The sequence below is a fragment of the Monodon monoceros genome, unplaced genomic scaffold (assembly GCF_005190385.1).
Source record: "Monodon monoceros isolate NGI ecotype Baffin Bay Population unplaced genomic scaffold, NGI_Narwhal_1 Super_Scaffold_21, whole genome shotgun sequence".
Classification (NCBI taxonomy): domain Eukaryota; kingdom Metazoa; phylum Chordata; class Mammalia; order Artiodactyla; family Monodontidae; genus Monodon; species Monodon monoceros.
In genome coordinates this window covers 124,826,076-124,838,885 of record NW_021703778.1, presented here as the reverse complement: position 1 = coordinate 124,838,885, position 12,810 = coordinate 124,826,076, and the positions used below count along the sequence as shown (strand labels likewise).

General features: G+C 40.1%; 1 protein-coding gene across 1 annotated transcript in view; it reads right to left on the bottom strand.

Annotated features, from left to right (window-relative positions):
* ATL1 (atlastin GTPase 1) overlaps nt 1–12,810 on the bottom strand; it is an 81,811-nt gene that overhangs the window by 67,392 nt on the left and 1,609 nt on the right. The window contains exon 2 of the mRNA XM_029237134.1: nt 3,997–4,166. Within this exon, the coding sequence (XP_029092967.1) occupies nt 3,997–4,030 (34 nt within the window). The 5' untranslated portion in view covers nt 4,031–4,166. The remainder of the gene's footprint in view (nt 1–3,996; nt 4,167–12,810) is intronic.

Below are 12,810 nucleotides of genomic sequence, written 5' to 3'. Positions count from 1 at the left end.
TTTAAAGGGGCAGGAAAAGCTGACACTTTAGTGCAAATATTCTTCTTCTAAAGCAATATTGCACCAACAGTTTCTGTTACATTGCTGAAAACTCAAATTACCAGGTGGCATCCCAAGTTTTTAAGCAACTGTGATTAACAAAAACAAATAAATAAAAAAGGGTACACTTCTGTTTTGTTTCTGGGAGTACTTAAACTCTAAGCCCAACATTGAAAGACTGCTTTCTGGGCTACTGTTTCTGATATTCATCTGTCTCCTTTGTCTTCCATACTAGCATATTCTTTGCCTTCTTTTCTAGTCCAAAGCGATCAAGTTTATAGAGCATTGATTTCTCATACCAGCTTAAGCCTAGACAGGCTTGTTGTGGCACCTATTGGATTCTATTTTAATTCCTTGTCCTTCTCACATGGACCCGGTAAACAAACAACCCTAAATTTAAATCCTAGGTCTATAACATAAATTATCAAACCTCTGGGAAGTTATACTCTCTGTGTGTCAGATTCCTTATATATTAAAATAAGGATAATAATGCCTACCTTTTAAGAATTGACTTTTTTTTTTTCCGGTACGCGGGCCTCTCACTGCTGTGGCCTCTCCCGTTGCGGAGCACAGGCTCCGGACGCGCAGGCTCAGCGGCCATGGCTCACAGGCCTAGCCACTCCTCAGCATGTGGGATCTTCCTGGACCGGGGCACGAACCCGTGTCCCCTGCATCGGCAGGTGGACTCTCAACCACTGCGCCACCAGGGAAGCCCAAGAATTGACTTTTAAATGCTTAAATTTATTCAAACTTCTAGTTCAGTGTAGATCCAGGTACAGGTGGTGGGATTCTCAGTTTTGGAAGCACAGATTTGCCTCCCAGTTGTATGTATGGGTATGATCCTCAAACACCACCCAACTCTGGGTGTCAGCAGAGATGCTTTTCTGTTTTCTAGCTTCCATGGCCCCTGTAGGACCTAACAGCTCTCTGACCACTCAGATAAAAGTAATACCTGTTATTGGTCCTATAGGGCCCTTATCTGAACTTTAGGTCCCCCTTACAAATTTTGCAAGTATCTCTCTTGCACTTTTCTTGGAAATCCTGTATTTTCCAATTCTGGATAGTTTAGCTTTCCCCTCTGCCCTTTGATTTCTAACTCGTCTGAAAAATATGTATTTAGCTAGATGATAAGGTCAGTTTACTGTCTTCCTTTCTAAGCTATCACCTGAGTTTTTTTCTCATCAGAGACCTCTGCCTTCTATGAGGGCCTGTTTTCTCTATTAAACTCACACCATGCCCCATTAAACATAAAAAACATTCCATAGCATTATGTTATAGAAAATAAATTAGAAGACAACTCTAGGTTCTAATCTCAGTCCTTTAACTTACTAAATACTATGTGACTTTCACCAAGTTATTTAACCTACCTGAGACTCAGTTTTTTCATCTGCAAACAGGGAATATGTCTTGACAACTTAGGAGGCTAAAGGTCAAATGCAGTAATGCAGATGAATGTGTCTTGAAAACTATAGTTCTAAACAATGCAGAAAGTATTATCCATTCAACAAAATACTGGTGATGGCAAAAGAATCAAGTCAAACTGCCAGAGTTGGAGTCCTAGCTCTATTATTTACCTTTTAATATGTAAAATGAGGATTATAATACCTACTTCATATGATATTAGCTCAGTGATGTTAGTTGTTATTATTAAATGCCTATTACATGTTAGGAATTGTACTAGATGCTGGTAATAAAATAGAATCAAGACAGACATGGCTAACATCTTTGCCAAAAACTTCTACTATGTCCTACTCCATATGCTACATTTTCTAAGTCATTTATGTCATATACACTTTACAGCAAAGAAAAATCTGAGTAGTAAAGCATTTCCATAGAACATCAAGATAAGACCCCACAATTCCACTATTTCTTTTCTGTGAAATTTCCAGTGAACACATAGTAACTGTGGTATTTCTTTTCTTAATTCATCACTTGACTCAAAACTCTTTTCATGACTTCTGGGTAAACTGCCTAGAATACGTTTCTATCAAATGAAAATAAGACAGTGTTTCTGAAGGTAACATCCAAAGATGATCTGCTTCTCAATCACCTAAAATGCTAATAAAAGGCAGATTCCTAGACCTTATTTCAGATGTATTGAGGCAAAAGCTCTGGCTGGAAGATGTGGGAATCTGCATTTCTAATAAGTTCCCAGTGTGATTTTTATGCAAATCCCATTTGAGAACCACATTCTCAAGAAAGAAAAAACCTCCACTACATAAGAAATTTGTAACCAAAGGCAACACTGAAAAATAATGATCCAAAGCTTCGTGAAGGAGAAAAATTTTAATCGTCAGAATAAATTTTCACATGCCTGTCTCTTAACAGGGTTGAGTCAACAGTGCACAGAGATTAAGACCAAAATTGACTTGAACATACACACGTTAACTGTGACTATTCAAGAAACTCCTATTCTGGAGGCCAAGGGAAAGGACAGAAAGGGGACACTCTGAAAAAGTTTACCCATATTTCAGAAGAAGCAAACAAAACGGTGTTATTGCAGTAGTCACGCCTACTAAAATTGGGATTTGGTGATATCAGAAAATGGAACCGATTTCTCTTGAACTCGGACAACTAAAGACAGACCTCCCTGCTCCAACTCCCCGCATCTACCATAAACGTTGGATAATCTCTCAAATGTAGACTTTGCCTACTTGGGAGTTAAGCTGGTCCTGTGACCAATCAGAGGCAAGGAAAAATATGATCTTTTGATAAAAGATAATCAATTTTCATAAAAGATAACCAAAATAACTAATTAAAATTTATACCTCTCAATCTGATGGACAGTTATAGAAGAGATCTCACTGAGACATGGAAGAGAGTCAATCAAGGAGCCCTGAACTCCTAGTGCCTGTAAACTTTCCAAATAACAATTCAAAGCTAATGAACAAACTACTTCTCTGCCCACTAAGCCACACTGGTCTGAGACCTGCTCTGGTGCAGATAATAAAATGCCCTAAGATGGCAGTGGGTTCACTGTGGCTGGAAGAAGTCGGGAGCCCAAAGAGGAAAAAGACGCCCAACCTGCCCACACTAACCGTCCGTCCGCACCCAGTCTGGAGCAGCAGAGCGGGCGGGGCTGCGATTTCTCCTGCATCACTGCGCCCTCTCTTCTCCGCCTGCGTGAGCACCGCCCTCCCACTCGCGGAGTGAACCCACTGGGCCTAGCCTCTCCTTCCCCCTCCCCTCGGCCTGATGCTGAATCATGAGCCCTGCATCTCCAAAAGGTAAAATCTGAGAACAATGCCACCCTTAGGGCTGGCCTGAATGGGGTACCAGGTCGGGGTGGGGCGGAAGGCTGGAAACCACAACTTTGCTCCCCTTCTTCCCAAATTCCCCACCCAACCCCCAGATGAAAATGAGTACCGCAGCCTTAGGGGATTCCCAAGCGGCACCCCTTCTCAGGCGTCGCTCGGGTTGGCAAAGGTCAGACCTGGGCCCGGCGCGCTCCGCCTCATTGTTCCAACGCTGCCTACCAGCCTGCCCGCCAGCCAGGAGTCCGAGCCCTGCAAGGCCGGGGAGCCCGCAGCTCGTGGGGAAGGGGTGGGCGATCTCCGCCCCTCTCCTGTAACCACCGCCCCCTGCCCACCACCCTCGCCCTTCCTGCCCACCTCCTTTCGCTAAAGCGGAACCGGCGAATCCCCCGGAGGCGACCGGGTGGGTGCTGTCCAAATGCTGGGAGGAGGAGGACTGGGGTGGGGTGGGGTGGGGAGGGTGGGGAGAAGCGGGAGTCTCCGGCCTGCGCTTGGCTGCAGCCTTCGCCCCACAGCCAGATGCCGGTTCCACGGGTCCCGCTCGGCCACCATTGCTCCCGCCCGACAGGGAGCCGCTCGGCGGTGGCCATCTCCCAGCCCTGGATGCTGGCGCCGAGCAGCCCTTGGCCCTCCTTGTCTCCAGAAGCAGAAGGCGGAGGGCCCATCCCCGTGCAGGCTGCAGAAGTCACCATAGGCTACTCACCCCAACTGTTTCTGTCCCTGCGGTTCTTGGCCATGGTGGTCCGGGGACTGGTGGCGGTGGGGCGCTGTCACGGCGCTCGCTCTTCTCCCGGCCGCAGGTTGCTGGCGGTGGGAGGCTCTGTGCCCGCGCTGGGCGCAGTTCACTCAGACTCTGAGGATGTTGCTGTGGCGCTGGTGGGAAGGAGTGGGGAGGAGAAGGGAGGAGAAAGGGATGAACCAAGCTCAGCATCACAAGCCCAAGTTCACACAAATACCAGCGTCACACCCTCCCTACCTCAGCCCACCCCCAGAGCCTGAAGACAGTGACAGACAATGTACTGCAACATTTTCGATGGAAAAAACATACGAATGAATAGCACCCCCTTACACACTCTCAAAGAATTTAACAGCATTATACAGTCAGAAATAACACAAACCAGTATACTGCATGATTCTGTATGTTCAAATACCTGTTTCCTAGACCAGTTACATATTAGTAGAAACATGCTGGCAACATTTACATAGCCAAAGAAATTTTAAAAATCTGCGTTTATCTACCAGGTACCATTTCCCCCTAACTTAAAAGCAAGGTCACATTAGTAAAGAGGGTATCATGCATTTTTGTACCTGTATACTGAACAGGCCTGTCTTAAAATTAGGATAGCAAATTTAGATTAAGATCAAGATAAATGAAAGCTGGAGATTCATCATAATCTGTAACTAACTCCATTCTAGTGGGCAAAATTTCCCACTACATTTGCAGAGATATCACCTGGCGTTATACTGACAAATATTCTAAGTAAAGTTATACTATATAATCTGGAAGAGCCTCGGCAGTAACAAAGGTTGCAGACAATTTTGAAAGCAAAAGGCAGTAAATACTTAAAAAAAAATTCTCAATCTCTCCCTTTTCACTGGTTTCTTCCTCTTTCCCTATAAACGTAATTTTCAATGTCCTAGAAACACTGTCCCTTCATGCTACCTGACCCTCAAGATACCATCATCCCATTCCTCACACAGTTTTCACCTGCATGTGCTTGTCGCCCATACTCTACACAGATCAGTTCTGCCTAGGAGATTACTGCTAGCTTCTTAATTACCAGATGCTGGGTCTCTGTTTACTCCTCATCAAAAGCAACTCTTCACTCTGTGTCCCCTCGATGTAATTTACTATGATGGCTTCAGACAGGACCTCCATCCATGCTGTTGACTCCCAAATCTCTCTTCTAGTCTTAAGCTCTCTTGAGGAGAGATAATCATCATTCCAGAGCTGAATTTATAACTGCCTGAGGTCATCTTCAGTTTGTATTCCTACTGACACTTCAAAATCAATATGTCAAAAACCAAAGTCTCTCACTCACCACTGCCAAATCTTATGCATTCCATATTTCAGTTAATGGTTCTATGACCTCAGAACACTGTAAACAAAGTTTACAGTATGGTTTTAAAGGGGACTGTGTTCAACAGAGTTGCATTCCCTAAACACTAATGAGACAACATAGGAAGATAGAAATTATCTCACCCCATACCTACAAAACAAATTCATTGAATAAAAAGAAGCGTGTTCTGCTTTTCTTGTATTTCTTTACTATAATTCTCAGCTCACATTCTAGCCTGAAAATCCCTTTCAGGTGAATCCCATTAAAAAAGAGTAAAGTAGATTCCACCCCCAAAATGTTATATATGTAATTCAGTATCTATTCCTAATTGAAAAAGAAACTTATTTTCAAAAAACCCTTTTTCTGCTGTAATTAATAAGTAATCTGTGAGATAATACTTGAGACTGTGTGAATGTCTTGGCCAAGAACGTTTTCATCCAATGGTTTTTAGCATCCATTGACATCCTTGCATGAAGTGACTTTATATTAGTGATTTTAAAATAATTATACCATTTCTTTTAGATTCTACATTTAGTAGTTGGCATTTTCTCTGCCACCTTTGTTTGTTGAGTACCACTGTCCACTTCATGGATTCAGAAAATCTAAAAAAACTTCACTGTATCATTTACCATCATTATTCTTTCTAATGCTCAAATTGCCCTAAACTTGACCAATGGTAGCCCCTTCAAGTTAACACCTGTGTCCTTTTAACATGTCCTATTTGTCTTTGATCATTTTCCTTGTTTTCTGGCACAAGAAAATGTTTCAAGTTTCCCTTGTATTTTCCCTGCCTCAGAACTAGGATTAACTGTTCCTCCAAGAAACTCTGGCTGCTTTTAATGAGAAAAGGAATTTAGAAACCAAGATCTGAATGTTAGTTGTGCTCACTGCTAGCTGGAATTTCACTGACTGTTTCAAGACTCTTTCAGTGGACATTGTTAGAACACATTTATTTTTTAAAACCACAAGTTTAATCTACTCTAAAGAAATACCTCCAACAGTATGAAAATACATACATACAGAGTAATTTATTGCAGCATTTTTGTTATTGCAATATATTGGAAATAACCTAAATGCTCATATATAGGAGAGTGGTTAAATACACTATAATACATGTGCACAATGGAATACTATGTAGCTATAAAAAAGAATACAGAAGATCTTTATGAACTGATACATACTGAATTCCAGAATACATTGTTAAATGGAAAAAAAAAAAACCCAAAGCACAAATGCTTAACTCATCCTGTAAGAAAGAAAAGCATATAAAAAATGTATGTGCTCATCTGTGCAAAAGAAATACAGGATAAACTAGAAACCAATGAGGTAAGTTATCTACAGGAGATGAGTGGGAATAGGATGGAAGCAATGGAAGAATGGGAATAGGGTAGTAAGGATTAGGACGACTGATGCTTCTCTAAGCATAACCTTTTCATAAAGCCCTGACTGTTAGAACCATGGCAATGTTTCACATTCTCCAAAATAAATAACTAAAATCAATCATGGTGGGATGAATTCAGAGACAGGGATTGACATATATACATTAATATGTATAAAATAGATTAATAAGAACCTGCTGTATAAAAAATAAATTAAAAAAATAAAATAAAATCAATCAGGATATGGGGCTAGGGGTGGAAGGAACTCAAAATGGAATTACAATCAAAATGGAATTACAAACAGTAAAAAAAAAAAAAGTGAACCTAACTATATTACAGGGGAATAACATAACTACACTGAAGTGTTTTCTAAACCTGAGGAGCTTTAGAAAATAGCATTTTGATTGTATGCTGTAAGACTAAAGACAAAAACTGTATACAAGTATTGCTCTTTAGTTCATAATTTTTTTTCTCCCAGGACATACGTGGGTTAGCAATTCTGAAATTATTTATGTTTGCACTAGAATTGAACAAATATATCGTGGGTAATCAGAGCCAGATTTCTTGCTTTTGGAGATGAAGTTACAGTAAGGAGAGGGGAAGGACAGAATGAACCCTGTGGTGTTGAACTGGAATCTGAGGTATCAGTATGATACAGTAAAAACACAAATAGCTGAATTAAAAAAAAATGGGCAGAGGCTCTAAATAGACATTTCTCCAAAGAAGATATACAAATGGCCAAGAAGCACATGAAAAGATGATTTAATGTTTTTAGTCACTAGGGAAATGCAAATCAAAATTTGAAAAACTGCAATGAGACATCACCTCAGAATGTAACCAAAAAGAAAGACAAAAAGTGTTGGTGAGGATGTGGAGAAACTGGCACTGCTGGTGGGAATACAGCCACTTTGGAAAACAGTCTGGCTGCTTCTCAAAAAATTAGATACAGAGTTACCAATTGGCCCAGCAATTCCACTCATAGATATATACCCCAAAGAAATGAAAAACACATGTTCATGCAAAAACTTGTACAGGAATGTTCATAACAGCATTGTTTGTAGTAGCCAAAAGGTGGAAACAACCTAAATACCAATAACTATCAATGGATAAACAAAATATGGTATATATCCATACAATGGAATATTATTTAGCCATAAAAAGGAATGAAGTACTGATAAATGCTACACCATGGATGAACCTTGAAAACATTATGCTAACTGAATGAAGCCAGTCACAAAGACCACGTATTGTATGATTCCATTTATATAAAATGCCCCAAATTGACAAATCTATAGAGACAGATAGTAGATTAAAGGTTGCCTAAGGCTAGAGAGGGTGGGTGGGAGGTTGGGGAGAAATTGGGGAGCAATTGCTATTGACTACAAAGCATCTTTTGGGGGTAATAAAAATGTTTAAAAATTTTTATTGAAATCAATTCTGTTCAACTCTGTGAATATACTAAAAATCACTTAGTTATATAAATTGGTGAATTATATGGTATGTGAGTTATATCTCAATAAGACTGTGTTTTAAAAGTCAAAGTCAAGTTTATTTTAAATCAGAAAAAAAGAGGAAAAGCTATTTGTACTTTAGTACTCTAGATCCTCTCTCCTCCTGACTCCTCTGGGATATTACTCCAAAAATTATTCCCTCCCTCCTATATCCTCAATTATTTTTTCTTCTATTGGTTCCTTCACCATGCTTATTTTCCCCAAAAAAACTCTCAATCAGGAGTTTTTCAGTAATCGATGATCCAACTTGCTCCTTCCCTCTATAACTAGCAATCTTGTTAAAGTATATCAGTTAGAATGCTTTTGGCTGTAACTCAAAATGGCTTAAATAAAAGGACATTTACTGTCACATAATTTTTTTGAAGACAGGTTGGTTTTATGGTGGTTCATTCATCAGTGCAACATCATCATGGATAAGTTAGGATAAAGAATTGGCTGCTGTAAAAAAAAAAACTACAGTGGCTTAAGACACTTATTTCTCTCTCATGAAATAATCTGAGTGTAAGCCATCCAGGACTAATATGGTGGCCTCTTTATACTTTCTTCCACCCTTAACTTGGGACTTCCATCATGTAATCCAAGATGGCTGCTTGGACATTCACATCCTCATTCCAGCCATGTAGAAGGGAAGAAAAGGAAGAAGTGGATATATCCAATCTGCGGGTACAACTCAGAAGTTGCACACATCACCTCAACTCAAATACCATTGACCATACATGTCCCACGCAGTTGATAAATATACCATGTATTTAACTAAAATTTGGGGAATCTAATACCACAGAAAGAAGAGAAATGGATACTGGAGAATACAAGCAGACTTTTTCACTAGGACCAAGATTGCATTCTACCATACTGTGTGTGGGCTTATTTTCTAATGCAGGCTCCTGCCATAGTTCCAAAACGGCATCTGCCATTCCAGCCATCAGAGGCACACAGCCATGCCTAGAGACATAAAAAGGCATGTCTATGTCTTGTGTACCTTGTTAAAAAGCACTCCAGCAGACTTTTCCTCATGTGTCATTGTCCACAATGGTCTAAGCCTAAACCATCCCCTTAACAAGAGGAATGAGGCTAGGCCAATCGACATTTACCCGCTAAGATTGGGGAAGGTCTCAGTGTCCTTTAATGGACATAGCCACTCAGAAAAGGTCCACAAAATTGTGGTTCTGATAATACAGAAAGAGGATCGTTTCTGAGCAGAATGCCCAAGGTCATAATCATAGCTTCCATTTCCCCCTCACCCTCCATTAGTATCTCAGCTGGTAGGGTGATCCAAACTTTACTCCCATAGGATCCAAGTCCTTAGTGGTCTTATATTTACTGGATTGCTGCAGTTTCCCATTGTTCAGTAATTGTGGACATATGAAAACCAAGAGGTACCCTAGTGTATACCTGGGGTTCCAGATATAGTCCTTATTCTCTTTGTCAAGCAACAACCAATTTCCCCTTGGTAATTAAGACCAATCACCCCAACCAGTACAATGAACCCCTCTCTAACTGTTGGCTCAGTGGTCTGAACACCTCATATAGCCCGGGTGGTAGTGTCAGCTTCCTATTTAATGGAACTGTGACTGGGTTATCTGGGGAAAGTATCTGTCCCTTGCACACTAGGGCCTTCAGATCCACCAAACCCAATGTTTTAGAGTCAAAGTTGTACAGGCAAAAATTTTTCAAGTGAATTATTAGGAATAATAAAAGGGTCACTCCTCACCCCCTGGTTCCTCGGCCCATGCATTCTGAATATGGGGTAGGTGGCAATATATATTGGCTACTGAGTTAAATCCTGTATCATATCCTCACAGGGGTTATCTCTCAGCCAACTGATCCTTCAGCAGGACTTTCCTCCATTGTATCATACTAGATGCTTCTAAGTGATGGGTTTGAGGTAAGATCAGTTAATTTCATGGGCATGACTCCATTGCCACACTTCCTCATAGTAAAATGAGTTTCTTGCTCAAATTTAATGTTGTTTGTGATACATAGTGATGAAATAAGGCATTCTGTAAGTCCATAATTGTGGTACTAGTAGAAGCTTTCCAAGCAGGGATGGTAAACCTGTATCTGGACTATGTATCTATTCCCATGAAGACAAATTGCTCTTCCCTCCATAATCAAAGGGACCTGGTTTAATTAAACTGCCACCAGGTAACTGACTGGTCTAAGGAATAGTACCTTACTAGGGTCACTGCAATGGCCTCTGCTATAAGGAAGCTAAATACACCATAGAGGCAGTAAACGTATTACCCTTGGCAAGTGGAAGCCCATGCCACTGAATCTGTGTTTAGCCTCCATTCCTATTGCCACATGGCCCCACTGAACTAGTACTAAGGTAACTAGGTAGAGGCTGACTGACATCCATAGGACAGATCATCTTATATACCTGATTACTGGGACGGATGCCCTCTTGTGGGCAGTCAAATGGTTCACAGACATTTTCACATTCCGGGTCAATTTTGAGACTCCATCCATAATACATCTCCCATTGACTTCCTTATTTCTGATCATCTTCTTTCCAAGTTATTGCCAGCTTATTAATTACTGTGCATAAATCAGTATAGATTCATACCTCAGGCTATCTTTCATTCCTAACACAGAGGACAGTCAGATGTTTTATTCAAAATTATGCCCTCTTGGAAAATTTCTCTTCATCTCTATTTTTCAGGACCACTTTACTATGAAGTAGGGCCATAATTCAGTGGCTCTATGCTTCTAGTTGGTGCTAGTATATCATCCAGACCATTAATAAACCAGGCCCAAGCTTTTCCTTCCTCTGCTAAATGACCATGAGCCCAAAGACAGGGTTCAAAAAAAGGTGGCAAAGAAGTAGGGGCAGGTACAATGAAAGTTAGTCCATGTACTTTACTTGTGCCTTCCAGATCAGCTCAGGCCACCCCAGTATATACCTTTCCATTTGACAATGGAATTCTGCTGCCCATGTTCAATTTATGAGTCATCAGATAAAATCCAGTTCCTAAAGAGCAGTTCACAGCACAAAATCACTTAGAATCCTGTGGTCAGGTGTTTAGTATCTGCCGAGCCCTGGTAGCAAGCCAAGAGTTGCTTTTCAACTGAGCTGAATACAGGAACCCCTGTATCAATTCTCATATAAACTTTAAAACCACCCTGGGGATCAAAGTTACATATCAGATGATCAATTCAAGCTGGATAAAAAAAGGATGTGCACTGCCTTCCTCAACTCTTCTTTTGAAAACTCCCATTATAATGACCTGATACTGATTCTGAATGAGACACATGTTCTGCTGCTCTCCAGAACAAAACAGAATTCTCCCATACTTTGAAAACACAGTTTTGGCCTCAACAGACAACTGATCCTCATTAGTAACAGAAAGAATAGTTTAACTATTTCAAAATCCAAATGATAATTAGGGCAAATGTCTTCCAATATTTAATTGATTTATATTTAACAAACCTATAAAGCTCAATCACATAAAATTACATTTTGCAACTAGCTTATGTTGGAAGATTCATCAGGAAATTATATTGTTTAAGCCTATATGTTCCATACTAAAATTATTGTCCTCATGCTCTGTTTTGTCACACTTGAGGGTTTTAATTAGCCATTCTGTCTTGGTTACTAAATTGTGAAACTGACCTAGGTAGAAGTTGAAAAATTTTATGTCCTTCATTTTGTTTTCTGTTTTTTTGGCTGCACTGTGCTGTATGCGGGAACTTAGTTCCCTGACCAGGGATCTCACCCATGCCCCCTGCAGTGGAAGCGCAGTGTCTGAACCACTGGACCGCCAGGGAAGTCCCCGTGTCCCCCAATTTTAAAAAATTAAGCCTCGGCTAAAATTGAAACAAGAGGCCACAGATTATAATTAGTATTTTACTAAAGAACTTTGAAAGAAGGGAAAAACACTATAAAGCATAGAGCAAACCATAAAAGGTTGTTAGGTAGATAACAGAAAAACATGGAATATATTTATATGTCAGATATTATGAAGACACAAAGAATATATGACAGTTATATCAAGCCATACTTATTCAATACCTTGGCATTATGAAATTTGGTAGTTTGTAAGAAACTCTTCTGTGCTCAGTTGAAAACTTTTTATTGTTATGTTACCTTCAACCTTGAAACCATGTGCTTAATTGTTTAGGACGTAAATTTAAATTTATGCACTGTATGTTTATTTTATGGAAATTGAATGTGAATTTCTTTACTAACCATGAAATATTTAACAGACAAGCTATGACTTCACTGATCTTGATAAAATTAACTCAACCAGTATTTAAAAATTCTAAAGATTCTCTTGGAGTTAGTATAAAGCAGATGTTTTTTGCTTGCAACAACTGTGGTACAAGTAAAAGAACGATTATGGCAGACACTTCTTAACCACCACATAAAATCTTGACTTTTTCCATGCTAGCCACCTCTGGGTTGATGATCAAAGCATGTGGATCTGCCATTACTGGCAGCATAAAGCATCTGCACTCCAGGGTCTTGTTGAAGCCTATGACCTCAAACTTTTTATTGCCTAATTCAAATCAAACATTGTGTTTCAAGAATAACATGCTTAAAGGAGTGTCAGAAAAACATTTATCC